Here is a 22,433-nt window from a genome sequence, read left to right as displayed (position 1 = left end):
AAATTTGTATGGTTGGACTCGTGGTTGGATGGGCGTTCATATTTTGTAACTCTTGTCAGGTTCCGAGATGTGGGCCCCACGAGCGGTTTTTTAGTTAATTTCAGATTTTATTGGAAAATTAATATTTCTTTATGGAATTAATTATAATAATTGGTATTGACTTAATCGAATTAATTGTGGCTAGATACGAGGCTTTCGGAGACCAATTCTCGTGGCAAGGGCATAGATGAATAAAGAATTATACGATTTGAGGTAAGTAACACTTCTAATCTTGGTTTTGAGGGTATGAATCCCTGGATTACATGTTATATGAATTGTTTGGAGATGACGCACGTGCTAGGTGACGGGCATGTGAGCGTGCATCATAGGAATTGTGACTTAATTGTTTCTGTGGAGTTGCATAATTAAATAAATGACATTATCCGCACATCCTCCACATGTTAGAGAAATTGAGCTTAGACTCATATTAAAGATCATGATTCGGCTACGCGCCGATATATTTTGGGACCCACATGGGTCGTATTATTGTTGAACTATTTGTTTAAATTTACAATGTTGTACTTAGTCACATCTATCACTTGCATAATATATCTCAGTCTCTGTTGTCATTCATTGATACTTCATATCATCATGTCAGGTTGATTTTTCATGTCATTGACAGCACAAGAGACTGGAAATTCTGAGTGATAGTTATGTTTATTTTATTATGCCTGGATCTTGCTATTATAACGCTTGGGCTGAAGGAGCCTCTTCGGAGTCTGCACCCCCACAATGAGCGTAGTTATATATATATATATATATATATATATATATATATATATATATATATATTGATGGATGGATCTTCCATGGGCATGGATCTTGCCAGAGGCATTTATATTGAGGGATGGATTTTTCCTGGACATGGATCTTGACCAAATCATTGATATTCGGGGATGGATCTTCCCTTGGGCTGGATTGGCCTTATACAGTACCGAGTGACTGACTGTCAGATGATGGATATACATATATATATATATATATATATATATATATATTTGGGATGGATCTTCCCTGGGCTGGATTGGCCATATACAGTACTGAGTGATTGAGTATTTTTTATTGTGAGTACACGAAATTTTTACTAAGGTGCATCACATACAATATGTACATTTGCATGCAGATACAGAGATATCATATTCCTCGTATTGTTCAAAATTGATGTGTTTTATTTGTACTGAAAGCAACTGTTGAACTTGAAAGCATGCCTACATTTATGTATTGTTATTATTTATACTGGACTGTACCTGCGGAGCTTGTCACTACTTTCAGCCCAGAGGTTAGTCTTGTTACTTATTGAGTTGGTTGTACTCATACTATATCCTGCACCTCGTGTGCAGATCCAGGTACCTCCGGATACGACAATTGCTAGTTTTTCGGAGCTTTATCTGTGAAGACTATCGAGGTAGCTGCTTGACGTCCGCAGACCTTGACTCTCTCTTATGTTCAGTTGTTGTACTGTTCTACATTTTTCAGACAGTATTTTTATCAGTCAGACTTGTTATCATTTAGATGTTCATGTACTCAGTGACACCGGATTTTGGGAATGTATTTTTATGTGAGGAATTGTGAGATTTTCTATGAAATTCAATATTATGTTTTCAAACTTAATGGAAATTACGGTTTATTGAGGTTGTCTGCTTGCCTAGTAGTGAGATAGGCGCCATCACGACAGGTTAGGATTTTGGGTCGTGACATTCTACCTCTATTGTTACATATGACTCGATGTGTAGCTATAATAACAAAACATCATAGGTGGTTCTTGAAAAGGGAAGGAGAAGGTCTAGCATGCCGAGATGCGATGGTTTCTTGAAAGCATCAAGGAGAACTTTTGGTACCTTGCATCTTGTTGAGCCAGCAATATAAATAAGCTCTCAATAATGGAGTGATGTCACTGCCTCCACTCTCCATTACTGGAATCTGATGTCTGCAACTAATTTTCTACAAATCAATTAAGGTAAAGAATGTTGACACAACACAAGGATAAAGTCCTTAACTTAAAGTTTAAGTCAGAAGGAATTATTGCTTCTCTACAAGACTGATATCTCGGGAATTGGGTTGAAGATGGTCTCCTGTTGTAGCTGATGAGAGCTTCGCAAACAACTTCGAAGACTATGAGACATATAAAGAAGCTGATATGATCCATACAATGATTTCACAAAAATTACCTAAGAAGAAAGTAGATTTTTTTACTAACTTAACTATAATAACTAGTGGCATTCATAAACTAATTGATCATTGACAATTACTATATATGATGCAAAAATAGAGACAATAGTTTGAGGAGTTATACTGTAAGGTGACTAGTTGTTATAATCCATTATTATACAAGGATTTATCACTTAATAGAGAAGGAAAAAATAGTTAAATAGATTAACCGCATAACATTCATTCCTTTTATCATCTACGACAAATTATATTTGTCATTAGTAAATTGACATAGTCGTCCTCATTAATTAAATTCATATCCCTACTTCAAACAGTAATCGATCTCAATTATATCTGTATGACTAAGCCAATATGTGAACACATCCTAAATAAGTATGCATATCTCGTGCTTGACTGACCCTGGCATGTACATATATTAGTATTCAGAACCATCGCAAGAAGCACTTCGCCGGAAATCATCAACTTTACTATTAGATTTTATAGTTAAAAGATACAAAATTCTCTAACATGTCAACTGATGTTTGGCATATTTCGATATGTGTTGATGTTACTTTACCCATGTTTTAACCGCTTCTTGATGTTATTTGATCTTTAAAATGGCCAATATGGTTTAATTATTGGTTTTATGACTAATTGAGTTGTGGGTGGTGAATTAGGGTGTTTGGAGTACAAAAATATGAAGAAAAGGTGCTCTAGGTAGAGGAAGAGAGATTGGATGCGTCGCATCCAATCTAGAAAAAAATTAGATTTCGTACACTCTTAGCAGTGAAGTCGGCCCATAGCATCCGCACCTGGGCAAAGCTGAGATGAAGGAACAAGGGTTGGATGCGTCGCATCCACCCTCGCATGCAAAGATGAGAAGTAGAGGACGAGGTGGATGCGTCGCATCCACCCTCGCATGTGAAGCTGAGAAATGGAGGACGAGGTGGATGCGTCGCATCCACCTTAGCATCAATCCCCGAAGCCGATTTGGACTAGGAATAGGAGAACTTTGGCCCACAACTTTTGTACGCAATATATAAGCCAAAAAGCCTCCTTTAGATCATCTAACATATTGGGAAGAGGAAAAAAGCTGTGGAGGCCGGAATTCATCAAGTTTCATCTTTCTCTCACCAAACTTAGTAATCTTTATGTTTCTTTGTATGATTTGTTGTTTGGCTACCATGTCTATATGGAGCTAAACTTCACGTTCTAGGGTTGTGGTTCTTTCATGACTATTGTTATTCGGATATTGATTTTGACTTCTTGATTTATCATATTAGTTTATTTATTCAATCTTGCACTTAATTATTTGATTGCTTGATCACCAATTGAATATTATCTACGAATCTAGAATTGAACTCGAAAGTGGAAATTCTATATTGCATATAGGATTGAGTAGGGCAAGTTCTTGAACTCAGACATCGGGGAACGGATTCGTGGTTAGGATAGACATATACCTAATTGCATTGCTTGGTTGATTTACAGGAATTATAAATGCGTTCTTGTTGATTCTAACTCCATAGACATATAGGCGTTAGGTTAGCTTGAATAGGTGAGTAAGAACTCGACAGATTCTTATGAGCAATATTAACCCTGTCAATCAATAAGCTAGATAAATTAGTCGGTCAATTCAATTGAAGAATACAATAGGATTGTTAGATAGCCCATAACCCTAGATCATTTTCATTACATTGATATCATAAAAATCCGATCTTTCTCTGTTCAAAGTTCATTATTTATATTTTTTTATTTAATTAGTTTAGAATCAAATATTTTTAGGTTTAATTCTTGTTTAGATAATTAGGATAGTCTAATTTAGTTAATAGTTAATCACAAGTCCTCTTGGGTTCGACATCCGACTTTTAGTCACTTTATTACTTGACGACCGCGTATACTTGCGTGTACGTTTGGCTGCAACAAGTTTTTGGCGCCGTTGCCGGGGACTTAGAATTAGGTTATTTTCTATATTAGACTTTTACTTTTATCTTTACAAGTTTTTTTTCCTTTTTGTAAATATTTTTAATTTTATAACAATTTGATCTTTCTCTTAGTGTGTGTTTAGTTCTTTCAACATGACATCTGGGGATGAAATATCCGGAGGTAAGGTTATTGATAAAGACGCTTGGTTGACGGAAGACTTTTATGGCCCGTATTTTTGGGCTTGTCATGACTTGAACTCTGGGAGGTCTGAATTTGAATATGGGAGTAAGGGTTGGTATTGGGACGGATATTCTCGATTAAGGAAATATGCGGACCAATGTTGTCTTCTAACAACGTTGGTGAGTAACTTGTCTAAGGAGAGAGATGAGCTTGCACATAAAATTGATAATTTTGGCTTGGTTGTGTATAACTTGGATGCATATTTGAGTGCAAAAGTTAATGCGTGTAACGCCCAACAATTTAATGATGAGTTGTGTGAAGCTGAAAAAAATCTTCCAGACCAAATTGAAGAACTAAAACGAGAATACCAATCATTAGACCATATTGTTGTTGATGATGCCCATGTTGAGAAAAGTACACTAGAGCCATGTGAGGAAGTAGATACTGTTATATTTGAAAATTCTTGTGTATGTAAATATGAGGATGTAAAGAGTAATACAATTCTAGAATTAGGGCGTATTGGTCCTCATTCCAATCATTTTCCACATTGTGTTTAGATAGTAAGATAGTAATCAAGCCATCTGAGTCTATGGGGGAGTCAAAGAGTGAGGATGAGAGTGCTTGTATTCTTGAATTTTTCATGCCAAAAAGCAAAAAATACATTCCTCATCTAAAGGCCGAGAAGTGTAGAGTGAAAAATTTATTACTTGGTATGATTATCGTTATAGCCCCACCATTGGAGCATAGCCGCAGACTGGATGCCATGTTAGGGGCTCAATTCATAAGTTCGAGGTGGAGGCAAAAAGCGGTTCACGTCGTGCCACGACATTAAATCAGGCGCTTGTTGGGAGGCAACCCAGCTTTACTGCTTTCTTTTATTTTTGTTTACTTTCTATTTTATTTTATTTTTATTATTTTGTAGTATTTATTTTTGTTTTGTAGGATTATGAGCATAGGAAGCAAAGCCATTAGAAAAGTGCAAAAGCGAGCTAGATGGTGAGGACTAAGTGTGGGGTGCCCACACAAAGGACGATGCCTGGGGAAGTCTGAGTACCTCGTGAGCCGCTATTGCTTCGGCCTTTGGCCTACCAGGGAGTCTCGTTTACCCTCTTTTTATTTATAGTGTGCATTGAGGACATTGCAAAATTTTAAGTGTGGGGTGAGGAGATCGTTTGGATGAGTTTCTGTGCTATTTTAGCTTAGTTGTAGTACTCATTCTTAAGTGTAGTAGCTTTTGTGAAAAAATAAAAAATGAAAAAAGTAGAAAAATTGGACTTTTCCCGACGATTGATCTCCTAGACAGTTTTCTTGAGGGATTAAAGTCTAAACAAAAATTCAAAATATGTATTTTAGCTTTCTTTAGGTAGTAATAATTCCCTGTGATTTTTCTTTATGCCTCGGTTCTTTTCCATGGGATGTAGTTTGAACCGGGTAGCTTTTTTCTTTCCGAGTAGATTAGGAATTTAGGGAATAAAAGGAGCAAGAATGATGACCTAGGCGCCCTTGACTTGTTTGATAGTAACATATTTATGCTTTGGCATGTGTAGTATCTTCTGTATGATTTGAATTTATTGATGATGCCTTGTTAAATTGGATAGCATGTTTTGTGGCGCCTATGTCTCGTTTACATGACTTATGTTCACCTTGTGTTTAATATTTAATATCTCGTGGCTCCGTGAATACTTGCATTGCTTGAGAGTCGGAATGTGATCGTCCTTAGTGAGTCATGTGCCATGTGTGGTGAGGTTTTTGTGTTGTCCATGTATTGTACTTGTGTCTAGAACTTGCCCGGTATGTGAGTTGAAACGAAATCTTAGGTGATGCTCGGTTTGAAAAATGATTTTAGGCTTTCTTTGATCTTTTTGAGCTTATTGCTTATCACAAATAAAATCTATCCCTAGTTAACCCTTTTGAGCCTGTAGACCTATTATTTGGTACCCACATTACAAGCATATACCCTTTTTTATTCTTAATTGACATTGTTTTGATCCTTTTACCTCTTGAAACACTTTAGTTGTTAGATGAACGCTAAAAGAAGTAAGAAGGAACTAAGTGTAGGGTGGCTTTTGAGTGGAACCAATGAAAGGAAGAAAGGTGCACTTGTTTTGTAAAATAATACACTACTAGCGAAAATTGAAAAAATAGTTGTAAAACAAAAAAGGAAAAATATAGATGAATAAATTGTTGTCTTGTTCTTGCTAGTGGGTATGAATTAAAGTAGTACTTAAAGAAAGAGGAAATATTGTTGGGGATGATATTATTTTTGAAATTGAAATGGTGTTGAAGAATTTGCGCTTAAGTTATTTGGTGATGTGTTAAAGTGCTTAGGAGGTTGAGTCACTATTCCTAAAATATATCCTACCCGTCCCTTAGCCCACATTACAACCATGAAAAAGTCCTAATTGATTCTAGATCGAGCGAGCTTACATTAGTAGAGATTTACATTAAGGGCAAGCCTATGGTACCAATTGCATGCATGTGACTTCTTTATGAGAGTGAGCGATTTTCTTTGATATATGTGAGTCATTAAAATATATTTGATCATGAGATTCGAATGTGTGGATTGAACTCGCTCTCTTGTTCTTGTTGTGAGGGCACATGGTTTCACGAGGGATAGGTAATGTTATTAGACTTCTCTATGATGTTGGGTGTTCAAGCCATGAGTGCATAGTGACATTGAGTCGGTTTTTGAGGTTAGGATTGTTGTGAGCATGTTGTCTTTGTTTGAATATTTTTAAAAGAATGACACAAGTAAAGGTAAGTGTATATGATGCATATTCTAGAGCTTAATTATGGCAAATGACCATGGTCATAGGTGTGGTGTGCTTTGAATGATAAGATCTTAATTTTGTTTTGTCTACTATAGTGATGGTTTGTTCGAGGACGAGTAAAGGTTTAAGTGTGGAGTAGTAATGTTTGGCATATTTCGATATGTGTTGATGTTACTTTACCCATATTTTAACCGCTTCTTGATGTTATTTGATCTTTAAAATGCCCAACATGGTTTAATTATTGGTTTTATGACTAATTGAGTTGTGTGTGGTGAATTAGGGTGTTTGGAGTGTAAAAATATGAAAAAAAGGTGCTCTAGGTAGAGGAAGAGAGATTGGATGCGTCGCATCCAATCTAGAAAAAAATCAGATTTCGTGCACCCTTAGTAGTGAAGTCGGCCCATAGCATCCGCACCTGGGCAAAGGTGAGATGGAGGAACAAGGGTTGGATGAGTCGCATCCACCCTCGCATGTGAAGCTGAGAAATGGAGGACGAGGTGGATGCGTCGCATCCACCTTAACATCAATCCCTGAAGCCGATTTGGACTAGGAATAGGAGAACTTTGGCCCACTACTTTTGTACGTAATATATAAGCCAAAAACGCCTCATTTAGGTCATCTAATATATTGGGAAGAGGAAAAAAGCCACGAAAAAGCTGTGGAGGCCGGAATTCATCAAGTTTCATCTTTCTCCCACCAAACTTAGTAATCTTTATGTTTCTTTGTATGATTTATTGTTTGGCTACCATGTCTATATGGAGCTAAACTTCACGTTCTAGGGTTGTGGTTCTTTCATGACTATTGTTATTCGGATATTGATTTTGACTTCTTGATTTATCATATTAGTTTATTTATTCAATCTTGCGCTTAATTATTTGATTGCTTGATCACCAATTGAATATTATCTACGAATCTAAAATTGAACTCGAAAGTGGGAATTCTATATTGCATATAGGATTGAGTAGGGCAAGTTCTTGAACTCGGGTATTGGGGAACGAATTCGTGGTTAGGATAGACATATACCTAATTGCATTGCTTGGTTGATTTACAGGAATTATAAATGCGTTCTTGTTGATTCTAACTCCATAGATATATATGCGTTAGGTTCGCTTGAATAGGCGAGTAAGAACTCGACAGATTCTTATGAGCAATATTAACCCTGTCAACCAATAAGCTAGATAAATTAGTCGGTCAATTCAATTGAAGAATACAATAGGATTGTTAGATAGCCCATAACCCTAGATCGTTTTTATTACATTGATATCATAAAAATCCGATCTTTCTCTGTTCAAAGTTCATTATTTATATTTTTTTATTTAATTAGTTTAGAATCAAATATTTTTAGGTTTAATTCTTGTTTAGATAATTAGGATAGTCTAATTTAGTTAATAGTTAATCACAAGTACTCGTGGGTTCGACATCCGACTTTTAGTCACTTTATTACTTGACGGCCGTGTATACTTGCGTGTGCGTTTGGCTGCAACATCAACTCAGCAAAAGCATTAATCAAACATTGAAACTACTGGACTTACAAATTAAAATGACGAACTTTGAACTTTGTGGAAAAGAAAATAAAAGAACTAAAGATCCATCGTGTCCACCTGCAAGATAAAAATAGAGAGCTTATGCTTTATGCATTACATACGGACAACATCAAATGTGGATGTCCACCAAAAAATGGAAAAATGAAAAGGGGCTTTCTCTAAACTTTTGAATATCTCCGAAACGATTTCATATACAAGGTCAGACAGTAACAAAATATCATAGCAAAATATTATTTTTGGTAGAGAAACTTCAAAAGTTATCACTTCAGAAGCAAATTTAACAGGGGAAGGATTATGGATTTGATGAACCTAAGGAGAATTAGACAATTGAAAAGATTTTCATTAATAAAAAATAGTTACAATAGTGTAGTAACAACTTATAGATATCACGTCAGTTATATATCCCACTTCTTAATATAATATCTATGTGTAATATTTTATCGAACACCAAACAAGCTGCTTGAATTTTTTCTTTAGAGGCAAATACAACCAGCGATATAGTAATAGACAAATGAATCATAATCAAACCCAATCTCCTATCATTTTATCAAAGAACTTTATAATCTTGTGATTTTCCAACAGAACTAGACTTCTGTATACACATAAAAGAAAAATATTTACTCTATAGATGAAACACGAAATACAACAAAAATCCTAAGAATTATTTTTGGGATCAAAGGGTTTGTAATGGTTAAAGTAGAGCATCACACATCTTGATAAGACGATAGATAATGCAGATCGCTCAAAATAGATTAAATAAGCAATAAATACTCGAAAAATAAAATAAATTAGAGTAAGAAATGATAGCATACCTGGGAGACCAACGTAGGTTGTATTACAAGAGTTGTAGCAACTGACTCCTTGAGTACTGATGATCTCTATGTTGTTCCGATAATAGGAGAGCAACATAGCCATTTGAAGTACAAGGGAATGAGGGTGGGAGGGAGGAGTTAGAGAAGAGAGAAGGAAAGGGTCATATAGGGTTTTCTTTTGGAGGGAATATTATTTTTATCTTTCAACTCATTTGGAGTAATATAAAAAGTAAAAGAAGACTCTTTTTCCGGCCATTTCTTGTAATTGCCGATAAAGTAATGTCCTTTCCTGGCTAATTAACATTTGCTACTAATTTTTGAGGTTAGGAGATAAATTAGTGGCAATTAATTAATTACCACTAAATAATTGTCGCTAAAAGTACTTTTTGTTGTAGTGTGGATCCCGAGATTTTGCACCTCAATCGTTGCATATACTCCTGCTTACATGGAGATATTGGCTCTTAGGACTGTGTTACAATTAGCCAGTGAAAAATAATAATTTAAGTTTAGAAATTGAAACTGATGCTACGGATATCATTCGCCTGTTTGGAATGGATACTTGTTCACTGTATACTAACTTGGTTACTAAGTACAGGTTGCTACTGAGGAAACTAGGGAATCCGCCGATCCGGCATAACTTCGGAGAAGGAAATAAAGTTTCTCACTTTTTGGCCACCAAAGTATCCAAGCAAGTAAACAACATCCTTCTATCTCTTTGGGAGTAACCGCCATCTGCCTTTTTGAAACTAGTCCATGATGACAAAATCGACTCTACTAACTCTAGACTTGTATCTACTAATGTTCTCAATAGCTTGGTTGAATTTGGGAATCCTTTTGTAACTTGTAATCCAGATGATAAGTTGATAACAACACTGTGGTTGTATCTGCTAACGAGTTCAAAGGGACTCTAGCTTAATGTAATCACATTATCTAATGAATGAAGATTTCGTATTCCTACCAAAAAAATACAAATAAAAAATAGCATGGTTAGGCCTAGGCCAAGCAAACTGGCTCTACCTTCAACTTTGAAATAACAGTGCCTAATTACTATTTCCTAATGCTAGAATTCTATGATTTGCTACTAGTTTAGACTTATTTAAATGGAACGGATGCTAGCTTAACTTGATAAATGGGTACTCCTAGACTTATTACAATGTTATTTTGCTCATTTTTTACATCTCTACCCAAACACCAAACACAACCTCACACCATAAGCAAGTAATTAATCCTACTCGTACTACAAAGATCCCTTGGGTCCATTACTATCGATGTCACGCTGGCCGACGAGCCCGATCACCATTTATTTTTCCAGGCAAAAAGCTCAATTTATCGTCCACTATGAATACCAGAGTTGCAGTAAAGTTTTTTTTTTTTGTGTTCTATCATCCAACGATAGGTGTTTTCAGCGGAAGTTGAAAGATTATGTCAAAAGTTCCGCCTATTGTTAATAAATTTCAAGTTTGGTACAATTGCTCAACATATGGAATAACCAGCCTCACGTTATATATCACTAAGAACTCAATAACGAAAAACAAATACTATTATGCAAAACCAACACTGCATATTAACAATCCGAAATGAAGCAACTTTTCTCAAATAAATATTATAAAAGTTTATGCAAGTTGTTTCAAATGACTTATATGGTAATGGAATCATTAATGAGAATTTCTTTACATGGGGTATTTTGTACTTCAAATGAGTAAAGGAGCGAGAAAATGAGTGCGAGCCAGATTTGGCAAAGCCCAAAACTAAGGGATCTCAAAAAAAAGAATATAATAGTAAAGCGTATCATTCGGTACAATGATCCAATTGACGAGAGATTTATTTGACAGAAGCATTATAGTAGTGAAAGAGGTTCTAAATGTGAAAATATTTGACTTTGAATTCGAAAACTACAATTTTAAAAAGAACTAATTGATTAGAATGCATCGCATGTTTTATAAAGTTATTACATTAAAATATTACCAATTCCTTGGAAAAAATCATATGTAGAACATTGTTTTTGTTTGTTGAAATATAGAACAAAATAAAGAGAAAGAGAGAGTGGAGTATTCTGCATTCATTGTGTCTCAAAGTATTTCACTCTCCCATAGGAGAGAAAGCTAAAGTAAAAATATTATGAAAATCTAAATCTATGTTTAAACATGAATTTCGATTAAATAAAGTGTCGAAGTTTTATTGAGTGAAAATTCTTAGGTAGTATTTCATTTGAAATATTACTTAAACCACTTATCAATTTTGGATTCTCTATTTTAAATGAAGGTTGAAATAAAAACAAAATTCTGAAATAAATATTTTTTATTGACAAATAATATGTTTGTCCAAAAAAGAATTGATAATTGATAATTGACCCCGTAAGTCCTTGCATACTTTTTCTGGGGTAACGGCCAATGCACGGCCGACGCCGTTAAGTCGTAATGTGGAGCCGAGCCAAAGCAGTAGAGCCGTGACGGACGCCAATATACTTTTTCAACCAGAATTTCATACAATTCCAGAATTCCGAGCCCGCTCGAGAAGGCCAGCTGCCAAACCCCTCTGCAGCTTTTTTTGCTGACACTCTATTCCCTGCAAATATTCAATTCGAATCCCTGTAATTCCCGTATTCATCCTTATAATAATAATAATCTCAAAGCTTCAATTGATTGCGTGGAAAGCATCTCCAGCGTCACGGTACATATCCTCTAGCTATAACTTCTTCCTTTTCCCCCTTATTTACGGTCTGAATTTTATGTATCACTGGGAAAGGGTTTGATAATTGAGTTTTTCGCCGTTCATTTGGCATCGAGCTATGATAATTGATGTGGTAATTAGTAGCTTAAAAAAGGATTACTTTTGGGTATTTTAGTTTTTTTTTTGTTTGGGTATTGCAATTATAGGCTTGGTTCTTCTATGGTCCTTTGGTGGTCCTAATTTGATATTTCACTGGTAAAGGGTTTGATAATTGAGTTATTGGACGTTTCAATTGGCATTTAGTTATTGATAATTGAGGTGGATATAAATAGGAATTTTGCTTTTATAGGAGATTACTTTTTGGGGATCTTAGGTTTTCTGTTTATTGCAGTTTTAGGGTTGGAATTAGCGGAGAGGCAGCTATGAAGAGCCGGTCTCACCGGCTTCCTGTTGCAAACCCACAGGATGACTGGGTGGATGGTTCATGGACAGTGGATTGTGTGTGTGGTGTGAATTTTGATGATGGGGAGGAGATGGTGAATTGCGACGAGTGCGGTGTGTGGGTACATACACGTTGCGAGCGCTATGTCAAGAGTGAGAAGCTGTTTGCGTGTGATAAATGTAAGAATAAGGCCAGGAGGAATGATAGCGAAGAAACTGAGGTTGCTCGGCTGCTTGTTGAGTTGCCCACCAAGACTTTGAGGATGAATCATCCATATCCTAATAATGTGCCTATCCGAAAGCCCTTTAGGCTTTGGACTGATTTGCCAATGGAGGAAAGGGTTCACATGCAAGGTGTTCCGGGTGGTGATCCAGCTTTATTCTCTGGGTTATCATCTGTATTTGGTCGTGAATTGTGGAAATGTGGTGGTTATGTTCCCAAAAAGTTTAATTTTCAATATAGGGAGTTTCCTTGTTGGGAGAATGAAACAAGGGAGGTTCACGATAACACCAGTGACAAAGGCAATGAGATGACTACTGGTAATGGTGCTGGTGCTTTATTCTTGTTGTCAAAAGAAAACCGCTTGTTTTCACCGGCAGTTAACCCTGTTTCTGAGAAGCCGGTTATTGAATCTAACGGTGCTATGGATTCAGATGCAACTACACGCTCAGCTAATGATGTGAAGAAGGGCACAGGTTTATTGGGCCCCAGCATGATACAAGGCAGCAAACGTAAAAAAGAAGAGTTTGGGATGTCTAAGGACCAAAGTGGTAAGAAGAAGTCTAAGATCGTTGAAAAGGAGGGATATCTTAAGAAAGATACTCATGCTTCTAGACCAGGTGATTAAGCTACTACCATTTTGTTACTTATCTAAAAAAGAAAATAACTTTGATACTTTAGTATCTAGTTCATATACACCCATCTATATGTATATAGCTTTGCTTGCATGTCTAATACTTTCTTGATTTCCAGTTCAAAAAAAAAAAAAAAAAAAAAAAAAAATATATATATATATATATATATATATATACTGTCGTGACTTTCAAATGTTGATTTGTGTTACTGCTGCTACTGCTGCTTCGTCTACTATTTGAATTGCTACTAGTACTGCTATGACTGTTATATTTTTCAAGTTATAATGGAATTAACTCAGGAAAATTGCAATTTTATAAAGACAGAGGCCCCATGGCTGTCAAGACAGATATTCAGAGAACAAAATTTGGAAATACAAGGGAAGTTCTGGCTGCTGTTGCCATTTTGGAAGGACCCCGTGTACATAACCACGACACAAAAAGCTACTGTGACATTCCAGCTTCAAGTGAGTGCTTTTCAAAAATTGTATCTTGTGATGTGTCTAAACGCTGCTCGACAAGTGAAGCACATCTGCGGGAAGACAAGATTAGAAACCATGTTCCTGCTAGGGTAGAGGATTCTCCTATGGAGAATGATGGAGCAGCAACAAGTTTAGAGCGTAGTGATTCTGCTAGTTTACCTACAACAGACGAGGTATGTCATCAGGTTCTCATGCTACAATTTTCTGTGATTATGTGGTGACTTCTTTTGGCACACATCGCCCCAAGTTTATGACCAATTATGTTCAGTACTGCATTTTTTCAAGTGGTAGAGTAATTTTTATGTGCTATAATCCTGTTTGCACTTAAGTTTGTAAAACTTTAAGGTCTGGAGAACAAACCTTTGTAAGCAGGTCGAAGATAGGCTATTTCATTTTTATTTCTGAATTTCAAAACAAACAGAAAATGCATGAAAACATTGTCTCTTTCCCTCCCCTTGGTTATAGAGGTAAAAAGAATGGACTTGACCTCGTCAGATTTACAAATGATCTTATTAAAAATGAAAAGGAGATAAGGTCTTCTTACTATGTTTTTTTTTTTTGGTTGCAAAAAGCAGTAAAATTCCTCACACATTCTCTTTCTTGACAAGTCTAAAACTCTTGACACTTTCAAAGCCAGTGAACCTTCTCTGGTGCGCTATCTCTTCTCGCCACCATTATTTTGTTCATCAGTCCTTTCAAAGACTGAAGGGTAAGTTTTATAGAATGGTGGTTCGACCGATTATGCTGTATGGGGCTGAGTGTTGGCCAGTCAAGAACTCCCACGTGCAGAACATGAAAGTAGCAGAGATGAAGATGTTGAGATGGATGTGTGGGTGTACCAGGAGAGATAAGATTAAGAATGAAGCTATCCGGGACAGAGTGGGAGTAGCCTCCCTGGAGGACAAAATGCGGGAGTCGAGGTTGGGATGGTTCGGACATGTTAAGAGGAGAATCATTGATGCTTCTGTTAAGAGGTGCGAGAGGTTGGCCATGGCGAGTTTGAGAACATGTCGAGGTAGGCCTAAGAAGTACTGGGGAGAAGTGATTAGATAGGACATGGCGCTGCTTCAGCTCACTGAGGATATGGCCCTTTATTAGAGGGTGTGGAGGTCGAGGATTAGGGTAGAAAGTTAGTAGGTAGTTTCTTAGTTGCTCACTGATAGTCTTAGTAGCACGCATGCCCCTTCATATTCTTAGATTTTTATTGTGTTATGTGGTTTTGTTCGCCTCGGGTGTTGTATTCCCTGTTGCTATTATTTGGTACTACTTATCATTTATCTTCTTCTTCTTCTTCCCGAGCCGAGGGTCTATTGGAAACAACTTCTCTACCTGCATTAGGTAGGGGTAAGGTCTGCGTACAGACTATCCTCCCCAGACCCTACCTGTTGGGAACATACTGAGTTTGTTGTTGTTGTTGTTGTTTATTTTTTTTAAGGTTAGCCATATTTAAATCCAATAAAACATGAGAGAATATTTATGCACGTGTTGAAACATGTTAAAACTGGAGCTTATAGCATTTGTTAAGTGACTGAAAGTAATTAAAATCTAGCCATTATGGTGAAGCACGTGGATCTGAAGTGGGCTGGATCAACCGTGGTGGTAGGGCAACTGGTTGGGTTTTGATTAAAGAAATAGAAGATGATAGATAGTTATTGGCTTTCTTCTGGGACGGAATGGGAGGTGATAAGGTGGTGTTTGTTTCCTTTTTTCCCTTGCTCCCTCTACAATCTAAGAAAGGGGCTATAACAGTTGAATGGGTTTAGGTTTATGCAGAAGTTATTGTCAGTAGTCGACTTTCTCTTCTACCAAGTAGAATATGCATTATTTTGATGCTCGTTTTCATTCATATTAAATATGAAGCGAAGTTGGCTGTTCTTTCAGGCCAAGTTTCTGTTAAAGCTATTGTCAGTTGCCGGATTTCTCTTTTACCAAGTAGAATATGCATTACTTTCATGTTTTACTGTCATTGCATGTCAAGTTTGCAGTGTCATTAACATTTTATGCTGGCCAAGCTTAGGGCTATGTAGTTCCTTGAGAAATGCAAGTTTATCGACTATGCCCTCCTGGTTATGGGTCTGGTTAAGATGCAGATTTTGGATCTAAAATGTCTTACTGAGCCCTACCTTTTATAAAGTTGCGGAGAGAAGGGAGCTTTGCATCATGCTAATGTTTATTATTGAGAAAATGCATAAAGTACCCATTAAACTTGTCCAGAAAAATCATTTACACTCCTAAACTTTGCGGGAGACCTTTTACCCCCTTATTCTAAACTTAAGTGAATTTAATACCCTCTTGAGTGATGACAAGTGTAGTTCATTTCATGCGCGTGAAGGCAAAAAAACCAGCTTAAAACTAATTTAATTGTCCAGGTGTCACTTTCCTATTGGATATTATAACTAATTAAACTTAATACTAATTTTTTCTCTTTTCTTATTCATTTTTCTTTTCTTTTTGGTTTTTCTTCTCTTTCTTCATTTTAACAGAAGCAGTGAACCAATGGCTCTAGCTTGGCTAAATTATCCATTTCCGGTGACCTTATTCTTATCTCCGTCCTTCTCCAATTGAGATTTTTTCCATTCGATTTTTCATCTATTTGCTGAAAAATACTTCTTTAGAACCAGAAATAGTGTTGAAAAGAAGACAAGGTGTCACCGGAAAATTCTCCGGCCGGAGAAAATTTATAGGTCCTTAACTAGTGGCTCTATATCTCAGGTTTCGTTCACTCTTCCAATACAAAACTAGGAGGAATAAAGTGACAAAAATTCTCCTAAGGAAACCCAGCGAAGGGAATTAGTAGCACAAACCCACCTTGTCAAAAAATACGGTACCGACGACACCAAGCTTTCCGGCCAACCAAACATTTCTCTCTATCCCAAGCTTTCCGGCCCTTTTTCTCCTTAATTTCGTGTAATGTCAAAGACACAAATAAATTTATCTACAACGAAAAAAGAAGAATAGAAATAGAGTTGATGGGTTTATGGGAGGTTGCGGCGGTGAATGGCTTCCATGGCGGCGGGCGGCAAAAATAATGATGAAGGAAGGTGGAGAAGATGAAATGAAAAAAAGAATGGAAAAGGAAAGAAGTAAAAAAAACTGAAATAGTGTAGCATTTGATACACGGCGCGTGTTAACATAGCCCACCACAAGACTGGTTTAGTATTTTGAAGGAGGTATTAAATTTAGTTTAGATGAGAATAGTGGGGTATTAGGTCGCTCGTAAAGTTTAGGTGTGTAAATGATTTTCCCGGACAAGTTGAATGGGTACTTTATGCATTTTCTCTTTATTATTTGTTCTTGATTTTTCTTTTCTGTTTAAGGAATTCTTGTGTTATAACATTGATTGTGAAATTAGGTTGCTAATAATGCTACCAACAATAAGGAAGAGGTTGCGGTATGTCTTGGGACTGAATCACAGATGGTGGAGCCCATGATAGAAATTGTTACATGTCGTGGTCCAGACATTAAAAGGCACCCAAATATTGAAAGTTCAAGTGATGATAAGGTCATTTGCTCTTCAGAACTCGATGCTAAATTGACAACAGAAGTCCATTCTGATCCTGCAGGCCTTGAATTTCAATATTCACTTTCAAGCAATGGTAAGCTGGATATAACAAAATCCTTGCCAAAACCTTCAGGGATATCTTCAGGATGCTTGTCTGAAAAAGCTGAAGTAAATATTACCACTGTAGTCAATTCAGAATATAGTGACTGTAAATTAGAGGAAGACGATAAAAAGGCACCAATGGGTGATAATAATATAACTAATACTGATGAATCACCCAGCGCTCTCTGTCAATCGAATCAAGAATCTAAGATTGCTGAAGTTGCGGTAGGACCAAGGAAGAGTTCAGGACACAAGGAAAGTTCAAAACCTGCTGAAGATGCACCTAGATCCAGCTTACCAGTCACAAATCCTTTACCAGCTTCTAATCACCGTAAAGTAGTTTTATCCATGGGAAAATCATCTACTGGAACAACCAAGTCTTCTGCTCCTGAGAATCAAACATCCTCAAAAGCTCGTAATCACGATTCTAATGGTAGACCGAGAGGAATGTCTGAGATTAATCTTAGTAATAAAAGAGAGAGAGAGTCAATGGATTCTGGTAGGGATGAGGAGAGGCGTGAAAGACCAAAGAAAATGTTGAAAGAGCTCCCAAAGTCATCAGTTGGTTCGGCATCGAAGACCTCGCAGTCGACCAAGCTCTCTCATGCTCCAGTGAAGCGAACAGTATCAGAAGCAAAGGATTCAGTCCTCAATTCGTCTGCTAAAACATCAGCTGTGCGTAGCAACCCTGCTGGTTCACACTCTGCAGAGTCTTCTACTTCACTGCAAAGTGAGAGTGCCTCACATGTACATAATAAAGCTACAGGTACACATTTGACACAGAAAGGTGAAAAGATAAACCAGCCCAATTCCCAACCATCTTCTAAAGTGAATACACATCTGATGCATCCTCCATCTTCGTCATCTCCTGCGGCACTAAGTGATGAAGAGGTAGAAGTTGAATTAATGAATTTATAAAGCTTACTGTTATCTCTTCATAAAAAAAGAAGATAAAGCTTACTGTTTCACTTAGCTTACGCTTGTCCATCATCCATATGTAGCTTGCTCTACTGCTTCATCAAGAACTTAATAGTTCTCCTAGAGTTCCTCGAGTGCCACGGATGCGTCATGCTGGTAGCTTACCTCAGTTGACCTCTCCAACGGGTACAAGTGTGCTAATGAAGCGAACATCCAGTGGTGGAGGAAAAGATCATGGTTTGGTAAGCTAGATTTTTTCCTGTAATGGGCAATCATCTGCTTTTTTTGGATTTATTCTGACATATGAGTTTATATTTGCTGTAGACATCTAAAAGAAAGTCAAAGGATACAGGCAAAGATGGTCCAAACTGTTCCCAGGAAGAGGTGGTTCAGGAAACTAAGAAATCCGAGAGATCAATTTCTCCTGGTTGTAGGAGAGAAGAAGATTCTGTTATTAAGAGAGAAGGAGATGGTGGATCAGCAAAAAGTGTGCAGTCTCTGAAGAAGAGTAACATACTTACCTCCAATACTTCTGCAAGTAGTAGTTTGTGTGCCTCAAAAGAGGCAAATAAGCAGAACTTGTCCTCAATGCACAATTCACCAAGTGCAGCTGCTGCTGATGATGCAAAAGTGGTTGGACATCCTTCGCATCGTACTTTACCAGGTTTTGCCTTCTCGAGAGTTATATATGCTGGATGTTCTTAAAAAATAATTCCTTATATTTTGGATCTTCTGACTGTTACTATGAAATTCCTCCTTATTGTTGCTACATATTTTTCTGCATTTTTAGGCTTGCTTGCTGAGATTATGAGCAAAGGTCAAAGAATGACTTATGAAGAGCTTTGCAATGCAGTCCTTCCGGTACAGTTGCTTTAAAGAGATAAGATACAATCTCTTTCTGGTGTTAATTAATTTGTCTTCTCATCTTCCTTCTTTTGCTGTAGCACTGGCCCAACTTGAGGAAGCACAACGGAGAACGTTACGCGTATTCAAGTCACTCTCAGGCTGTTCTTGATTGTTTAAGGAACCGAAGTGAATGGTCTCGCCTGGTTGATCGAGGTCCCAAGGTATGCTTTAACAATTCCTGTGACATTTTATCACTTGGTTTGATTTTTTAACTTAAAATATCCCTTAAGTTTACCTAGAAGTTTAAATTCATCCTTAATATATTGTAACTAACAAGAAATACCCTTAATGTTTAAGACTAACAGTGAATAAACAAAGCCTCCATTGTAAACTAAATGACATGTTTCAGCCTTCTCCAATTCTGTAAGACTCAGCTAAGGTTGCCATTTAAGTCATCTGCCAAGTGCTTTTTTACACTTCCTAATAAAGAAGGGAAGACTTGGAGAAAGAGAGAGTTATGGGAGATAAAACTCAAATTCAATATCCAGCTCTGTGGGTTCAACTGGTACATCTTTCTGACAATGAGAATCTCCACATTCTTACCTTTTCATAAGCTTGTCGAAAAAGTTGGTAACACTGGCTTGCCATATATATGGCATCAAAAAGTTGTTGTCCCTCACATTTATTAGACGATGGAATAAAAAAGAAAATTCTTCTGTTCACCATGGATTTCTCTTTGTTCATAGAATCCCGGAGCTACCAGTTCCTGTTTGCCAAAGTGGTGATTGCACCCCAAATGAGGGAGAAGAAGAATGGTCTTTATTTTGACTATAAAAGAAATAATTCTCCTAGTATTATTTAGGAGTATTAAAAAGGGTTTCTCTTAGTATGCAGCCAAAGTGCGATTTGGCTGGTTCCCTGAGCATACTGTGTGAAGGAAATAGGCAACTGCGCTATGTTTCCTTTTACCTTTCCAAATTCCTGCAGTAAATCTGGATAGCTCTTGCAATTAAAGAAACTTGTCGCATCAATGGTTGAGTTGATGAAATTTCTTAAAGTAATATGTTACTGTGGCTATATTTAATTGTTGAGCGAGCGAAGGTTCAATTTGAGGCAGTCTCTTGTCCTAGAGTGAGGTCACTGGGAAGAATCGATGGTGTGGGCATCAAATATTGGGAAAATAGTTAGTTTTGAAGGCTCCGCGGCTGATTTATGCTTCACCTCGATTTCTTTCGAAAAAGAGTGAATGTCGAAGTTTGTTGTCTTGACCTACTGATCTCCTTGTAACCCTGCCCGCTTGCATGCCCACCTAAATAAGGCAGAAAACCATCCATGAAGCCTAGGTTACTGCTGAAAGGAACTATGTTGATTAATGCTTGTTAAGGAATGGTGTGCATATTCAATTTACCATTTGAATTCTTATTTGACTTATATCCTTTTAATGTTTAACTTTTCTTTATCAGACCAGTACAAGTAGGAAGAGACGCAAGCTTGATGTTGATTCCCAATTTACTGAATCAGAGGATAATGAAGATTGCATGGATAGAGCTGCAAAAGATATCAGGAACAGGACTTTTGAATCAAATCAGGAAGAGTTTCCCAAAGGCAAGAGGAAGGCGAGAAAGCGCAGGCGACTGGCTCTTCAAGGAAGAGGCATAAAGGATGTGAGGAGGCGGCACAAGGCTGAGGTTTCTAGTGATGAGGAGATTGCCTCATCCTCTGAATCGCGTGAGGACAGCATGTTCAGCGAAGATGAGGTACAAGGTGGTGAAACTTCTCCAGCTGGAAATGAGGCATCTGCTAGCTCTGATGAGAGAGTGACCATGTCATAATTTGTGTTAGGTGCTTTTGTTTTCGTGGGGTGTTTAATACATGACATCTATGATTAGCAACACTAACTCGCAGATCTTGTTAAGTGGAAATAACTTTCTATACTAACTGCAGATTCTTGCATACATGAGGTTACGGCACTAGAATCATTGTTTATAGGGTGTGTTGACTCGTAGCATTGGCCATGTCATGTATCAGTCCTATTTGCATGTTTGCTGGTATGTGTTCTTGGGTGGCCTGGGTATACCATCAGCTGCCTGTTGATACCTTATGATTTTGTCATTAAGATTCATGCAGTGAATTGTAGATGAAAGTTGTCTGCGGAAGCTGTAAGCCGCTGTAAATATTTTAGATGCTCCGCAACTTCTAAACTGCAGATTTTTGTGTATTTGTGCTCCTGAAAGTTTTGAAGCTTCTGTAGAGTGAAGCTTGACAATTTCAGCTTTTCCCTTGCTTTTAGTTGATTTCTGATTTCACGGTATTAAGCTGGTTAACACATTTGGAGCTCTCTCTCTGTGTCTCTCTCTCTCTCTCGGTTAGGGAAGTTGGTTAATTAAAATGCTGAATGGCTTTATAATATATGTTGTGTAAGCCCTCTTGGAGCGCATTTCGACAATTTTGATATGCTGTCGAAAAAGATGCTCGGTGATTTGTTCGTTGCAGGATTCGTTAGTATTTGGATCGGCGGATTGGGGAAGCAACGTTGAGCAGCTTACGCAAAGTGCTTTTGTCTGTTTGATTCTTGCTCCATGCTTAAGTTCTACTTGCTGCATTTCATTTTGTAAGGAGTAAAAGTTCTTGCAGCCTCCTTGCTATCTATTAAAGATATATACTAGTATAATAAAGTACAGATAAATTACACCGGAAAATAATACTTGGACAATAAGAAACAATTTAGACCTCTTTAATTCTTCGTTTTTTTAAAAAGTAAAAGACTTTGTGAGTTATTGTTTGAGGGGGTAAATATCTCTCTTCCATCACGGTTTTGTTAACAATTATGAAAGGTTTAAATTTAGAATACATTTTGAACAATCTCTAATACCTAAGTCTTATTTCAAGTATAAAAAAAAAAACTATATTCTTATTCATACAAAAGATTAAGTGCTTTGACTTTACACTAATCATATCAACTTTTTGAGATGAGTAGCTTTAAGTTTTTCGAGCCATTGACTTAATGAAGATGCGGATAATGTTTTAAATTAATTTAATCTTAATTTTTTTTTTATAAGTCATCAAATAAATCGCAAAAATTGAATGTAAACTAAGTATAATTCGGTATAGGATTGAGCCTTGCCGGGCGACGCTGCTTCCTTTAAATTTTAGTCAAACAAGAAAAAAGAAGAAAAGGAGGCTCGGAATTGTCTTTGTTGGTT

General features: G+C 37.0%; 1 protein-coding gene and 1 long non-coding RNA gene across 4 annotated transcripts in view; one reads left to right on the top strand and one right to left on the bottom strand.

Annotated features, from left to right (window-relative positions):
- LOC138897001 (uncharacterized) overlaps positions 1-9,610 on the bottom strand; it is a 43,632-nt gene extending 34,022 nt beyond the window's left edge. Inside the window, exons 1-2 of the long non-coding RNA XR_011410716.1 lie at positions 9,418-9,610; positions 8,594-8,662 (exon numbers count right to left, since the gene is read on the bottom strand). This is a non-coding gene — a long non-coding RNA (uncharacterized lncRNA). The remainder of the gene's footprint in view (positions 1-8,593; positions 8,663-9,417) is intronic.
- A 2,193-nt stretch (positions 9,611-11,803) lies between these two features.
- On the top strand, positions 11,804-21,524 carry LOC104114154 (uncharacterized). Of its 3 annotated transcripts, none has more exons than XM_018776963.3 (9): positions 11,804-12,087; positions 12,479-13,368; positions 13,683-14,035; positions 17,215-18,357; positions 18,468-18,626; positions 18,709-19,048; positions 19,175-19,245; positions 19,329-19,451; positions 20,694-21,524. In XM_018776963.3, the coding sequence occupies exons 2-9, from the start codon at positions 12,510-12,512 to the stop codon at positions 21,060-21,062; spliced, it is 3,417 nt and encodes a 1,138-aa protein (XP_018632479.1). In that variant the 5' UTR covers positions 11,804-12,087; positions 12,479-12,509; the 3' UTR covers positions 21,063-21,524. The 3 variants fall into 3 exon arrangements, with proteins under 3 accessions (XP_018632479.1, XP_033516650.1, XP_009622828.1); XM_009624533.4 differs by having other exon boundaries at positions 11,805-12,087; positions 13,704-14,035; XM_033660759.2 differs by having other exon boundaries at positions 11,804-13,368.
- The last annotated feature ends 909 nt before the right edge of the window (positions 21,525-22,433 follow it).

The sequence above is a fragment of the Nicotiana tomentosiformis genome, chromosome 8 (genome assembly GCF_000390325.3).
Source record: "Nicotiana tomentosiformis chromosome 8, ASM39032v3, whole genome shotgun sequence".
NCBI classification, from domain to species: domain Eukaryota; kingdom Viridiplantae; phylum Streptophyta; class Magnoliopsida; order Solanales; family Solanaceae; genus Nicotiana; species Nicotiana tomentosiformis.
This window is presented reverse-complemented; position numbering and strand designations above follow the sequence as displayed.

Coding starts and splice junctions, on each gene's coding strand:
- LOC104114154 (XM_018776963.3), top strand. CDS start 12,510: ATGAAGAGCCGGTCTCACCGGCTTCCTGTTGCAAACCCACAGGATGAC. Junction 18,627..18,708: donor GAGGAAAAGATCATGGTTTG/GTAAGCTAGATT, acceptor TATTTGCTGTAG/ACATCTAAAAGAAAGTCAAA. Junction 19,246..19,328: donor TTTGCAATGCAGTCCTTCCG/GTACAGTTGCTT, acceptor CTTTTGCTGTAG/CACTGGCCCAACTTGAGGAA.